General features: G+C 36.9%; 2 protein-coding genes across 3 annotated transcripts in view; one reads left to right on the top strand and one right to left on the bottom strand.

Annotated features, from left to right (window-relative positions):
- The window catches only part of LOC112152903 (kelch domain-containing protein 10), a 7,297-nt gene extending 6,461 nt beyond the window's left edge, over positions 1-836 (bottom strand). The window contains exon 1 of the mRNA XM_024282754.2: positions 583-836. Coding sequence (XP_024138522.1) covers positions 583-667 — 85 coding nt within the window. The 5' untranslated portion in view covers positions 668-836. The remainder of the gene's footprint in view (positions 1-582) is intronic.
- Positions 837-1,983: 1,147 nt separating this feature from the next.
- The window catches only part of LOC112152904 (ubiquitin-conjugating enzyme E2 H), a 10,042-nt gene continuing 8,072 nt past the window's right edge, over positions 1,984-3,953 (top strand). Inside the window, exons 1-2 of one of the 2 annotated variants that reach the window (XM_024282755.2) lie at positions 1,984-2,136; positions 2,233-2,343. In XM_024282755.2, the coding sequence (XP_024138523.1) occupies positions 2,291-2,343 (53 nt within the window). In that variant the 5' untranslated portion in view covers positions 1,984-2,136; positions 2,233-2,290. Of the gene's footprint in view, positions 2,344-3,953 lie in introns of both variants that reach the window. The other variant, XM_036212468.1, reaches the window with a different exon arrangement.

Raw genomic sequence — 3,953 nt, 5'->3', positions numbered from 1 at the left:
AGTTTAGCACTTTTCAGACAAAAAAACAATTCAAAAGTCTTAAAGCTTAAATGCATTTCATACATTTGTGAACAGTTGATATAAATTTACTTAAAAAAAAAATAAGAGATGATTAAAAAAAATCAGTTTAATGTATTATTTTATTGCGAATAGACCCTACTGCAGTCCTACTGTACAACACGTGTAGTATGAATAAGTGTATTACAAATTCAAGTTTGGGATTTATGGTTTAAAACTACAACCAAATGAAGTAGCATAATATTTATTTTATTTTAATTTTCTTTTCAATTTTAAGACCAACTTATTATCCCAAAGGCTACACAAATCCTTTTTTGAGAACTTTTGAACAGGAGACGAATTGTAAAAGCTAGCAATTCCTGCTGTGTAGCTTCCGTTGCTAAGCTAACTCTGGCCTTTAGGCTCCTACGACCAAACTGACCAACTTCCAAGGCAAGCATCGTTAGAATGACTCAGCACAAAGAGCCTCGGTCTACACAACCTCCAGGTTTCCATTTAATATAATCCAACCGACATATTTCTAGATATCCAACCCCTTTCCGGCTGCTTGGTTTGTTTACAAACCTGAGTCGCGGATGAAGGGCCTCCATGACAGTTTCTCAAACTTGTTCAGGAAACTGAAGGTTTCTTCATGCTCGACCGACGACATCTTCAGCGGGGAGCGCGCGGAGATGGTTCACGGGAGCCCACTGCAGTTTGGGAAACCGTGACGACATGGGACTTAAAAACCAGCTCGCGCTCGTCTGCACAATAGAATAGATATTTACTGTCCACACCTGCAGCTGTCCGAAACATCAAAACCAGCTGACATGAAATGACCAATCAGAGACGGGGAAAATGTGTTGCGTTCACAGTCATAGGAAATGTAACTTTACAGATGAAACGTTCAAGTGTTTTCCAATCCAGCAGTTCTCTAACATGTACCCTCGAAGTACTTGTGAGTCACCAATTCTTGATTATATAAAAATCATTCATACGCTAGATATTTCATCAAACTAGATAATAATAGCTAGATAATATAATCTATCCTATTCTTATTTAAACAAAATTGTTATTATTATTATTATTATTATTATTATTATTATTATTATTATTATTATTATTATTATTATTACTATTTATTACAGTATTGCATATTTAGGCACCTAGATGTTGTACATTGTTATTTTAAATTTCTTGTTATTTTTGGTATCTGAAAATAATATTAAGCTTCTATATTTACAATTTAAGTGACATAAAGTAATCTGAATAAACATGTCTTATCCAGACCATGACTGTTCACATATTATGATAGCAAAAATATATACAAATAATTTAAAGAAAGTATGTTTTTGAATCCCAATAGTCTTCCTGAAAATGATGGTTAGTTTTAAACAAACTTGTTCATTAGTGAATTGTTTTTGCTAGAATTGAATTTGTAAATTATTTTCTACTAAATAAAATGCTAGTTCAATATCAGTTAATTTGGTTCATCTAAATCAGTAAATTCAAAATTATTGAAAATTTAGTTTGTACAGTCTTCCTAATATGAAAGATTATTTATTGTGTTTTATCACTATACACGTGTAAATGTATCCATGTCACGTGACATAAAAAAAACAAAACAAGAAAGCACAAAACGAACACGCTTTTATATTTGTTTTGAATCACTTTTCCTATAATTTATTTTATACCTTGAACCCAAATATCAATACTGTAGATAATAACCTGAACTTGCCATATGACTTTTCATGATTATCATTTGTGTGATTCACGTGACTCAACTTGTTCCTAACGTGCTTATTATAGGTTCTGAATAAGTCAATTTCAGCATAGATCTAGACACAATAGATCAACCAGCACTTTGTAATTTAGGATTTTTTGAGCAGTCTCTCAAAGATGGACTGGGAGTCAGTATGTACATTATTTGTAGTCCTCGTACATTGCGGAAAAGACAAGAGTCGTCTTGTTTGCGGCTCTTTAACAGCAGGGCTCGCAGTGTAGCCGCACTCTTGAAGTGCATTTCTATGTCTGCGCCCCTCCTCTGATCAGTCTGGTCACTGGCAGGCAGAGTCTTCAGGACAGGACACAACTAGGTAGAGCTGGTCAGGCAGAGAGAGACTCCGGAGGGGAAAAAAAGTAGGCAATGTTGCAGCTAGGCTTCAGTTTGTGCACTTCTAGGGAAGGCGACTGAGATATTAGAAGGTTTTAGGTGTTTTCTTTCCTGACTGAAAGGTTGAGGTAGCCCCCACAGCCGCAGTATTTTTGGATCTCTTCAGAGAGGTACACAAAAATGTCTTCTCCAAGTCCGGGCAAGAGGCGAATGGATACCGACGTGGTGAAACTGTATCCTTTACAGCACACAAACAAGCGAAGGAAGTTTCTTTTTATGGAAAATGTCAGCGGTTCGACGGCGATGGTTAGACTATTACAAACTGTTCTCGCAGTCGTTGTTGTGGAGTGGGACTACTTTAATGTTAGTGGTCAGGCTCTGTGTGAGTCTGCGGCTTGGCAGACGTTAGCCTGTTAGCAGAATAGCAAACAAACAGTTTTTAATCGCCATTTTTAGCCCCCTTTCAGTCGTTTATCTTTAGCTAGTTTTGTAGGTTAGCAATGGCCGTTGTGTTTTTATCAATAGCGAATTAGCAACGGAAACTGTCGCAGCACACAGCGCTGGCTGTTAACTCTTGTTAGCTTTGAGCTTTGTTAGCTTACAGCTTCAAAGCCTTTAACCTGTTAGTCCACTGAACGTGATCCCAACACACTGACAGCACATCGAATAAATATTAGCGCGTGATAGCTAGCATTTGGAAATACTTATTCGGGGGAAAAAACATCACCTGTACCAATTTACGAACTGCCAGCGTCAGCGCTAAGGTAGCTCGCTTTTTTTCCCTTTTCCTTTTTAGCATACTGCTATCAAGAGAGAACAATTAAGGTCGCTGTGGAGATATTTGATTAATATTGACGAGCCACTGCAGCGTTTTTATGAACCAAATTCTCGGACCACTCGTTTCCCATTTTAGGAACTTCACGAATACAAAAAAATAAGACTAAACGGACATGTTTGTTCCAGCGAATAAGTCACGGTTGGTGTGTTTTTGTCACAAACAATAATTGATCAATCAAGCACAACGCTAAACTGAACAATTGAATTGAAGTCTTTATATAAGGACATATTCTGGTTAGAAAAATCACATTAGTATATTCTATTTAAATGTATATTTTTATTTTAGACGTACAAACGGTACACCTTGATATCCTTATTCGCTAAAACCCCCACAGTTGTGTTGTTGTTCTATATTTTCACAACTAAATCATCCTATGACTCAATCTGCTGAAGTTTGAAGGGTTTTCTGGCAGCGTGAGCGGAATTGTTTTGTTTTTGTCCTGCAGCAGTTGCTAGTCTCTGATTGGTCCGCTTGTTACCATCCGGAACATGGTAGAGGGCGGGCTTTAACCCACAGCTGATCGGGAGACAACAAGCGTGCTGCTGGGGCACATGCAGGGATCATGCGACCGCAGCAGGGACAGCCCTGATGACGCTTCTGGACTGGACGTGATGTTTTTCTGAGCTAGCTGACTAAATAGACAGTGTAATGGTGATTATGCAATTTGTCAATGAACATGCTGATTAAGGATTAGGGATGTTTAATGTTTCTCCATACTGCTGCCTGAATGGTTGCTTTTATTATTAAGGGATTGCATTTCAAATTTATTACAAAACTTTTTGTGTTACCTGTTTTGAAAATTTGGCATTATTAGTCTGAAGTGGTTTGTTTGTTTTCTATTGTATGCCTTATTTTTGGAACCTTGAAATGATCACGATTTAAAAAAATAATAATTTTTTCTTGTGAGCTAAGAACACAATTTACATTTGTCTCCTAAAGTTACAATTTCATGCACTGATCCTTTTTTCATTTATTTTTAAGAGCTTTCACAGGGGTCTTTTAATT

The sequence above is a fragment of the Oryzias melastigma genome, linkage group LG6 (assembly GCF_002922805.2).
Source record: "Oryzias melastigma strain HK-1 linkage group LG6, ASM292280v2, whole genome shotgun sequence".
Taxonomy (NCBI): domain Eukaryota; kingdom Metazoa; phylum Chordata; class Actinopteri; order Beloniformes; family Adrianichthyidae; genus Oryzias; species Oryzias melastigma.
This window is presented reverse-complemented; position numbering and strand designations above follow the sequence as displayed.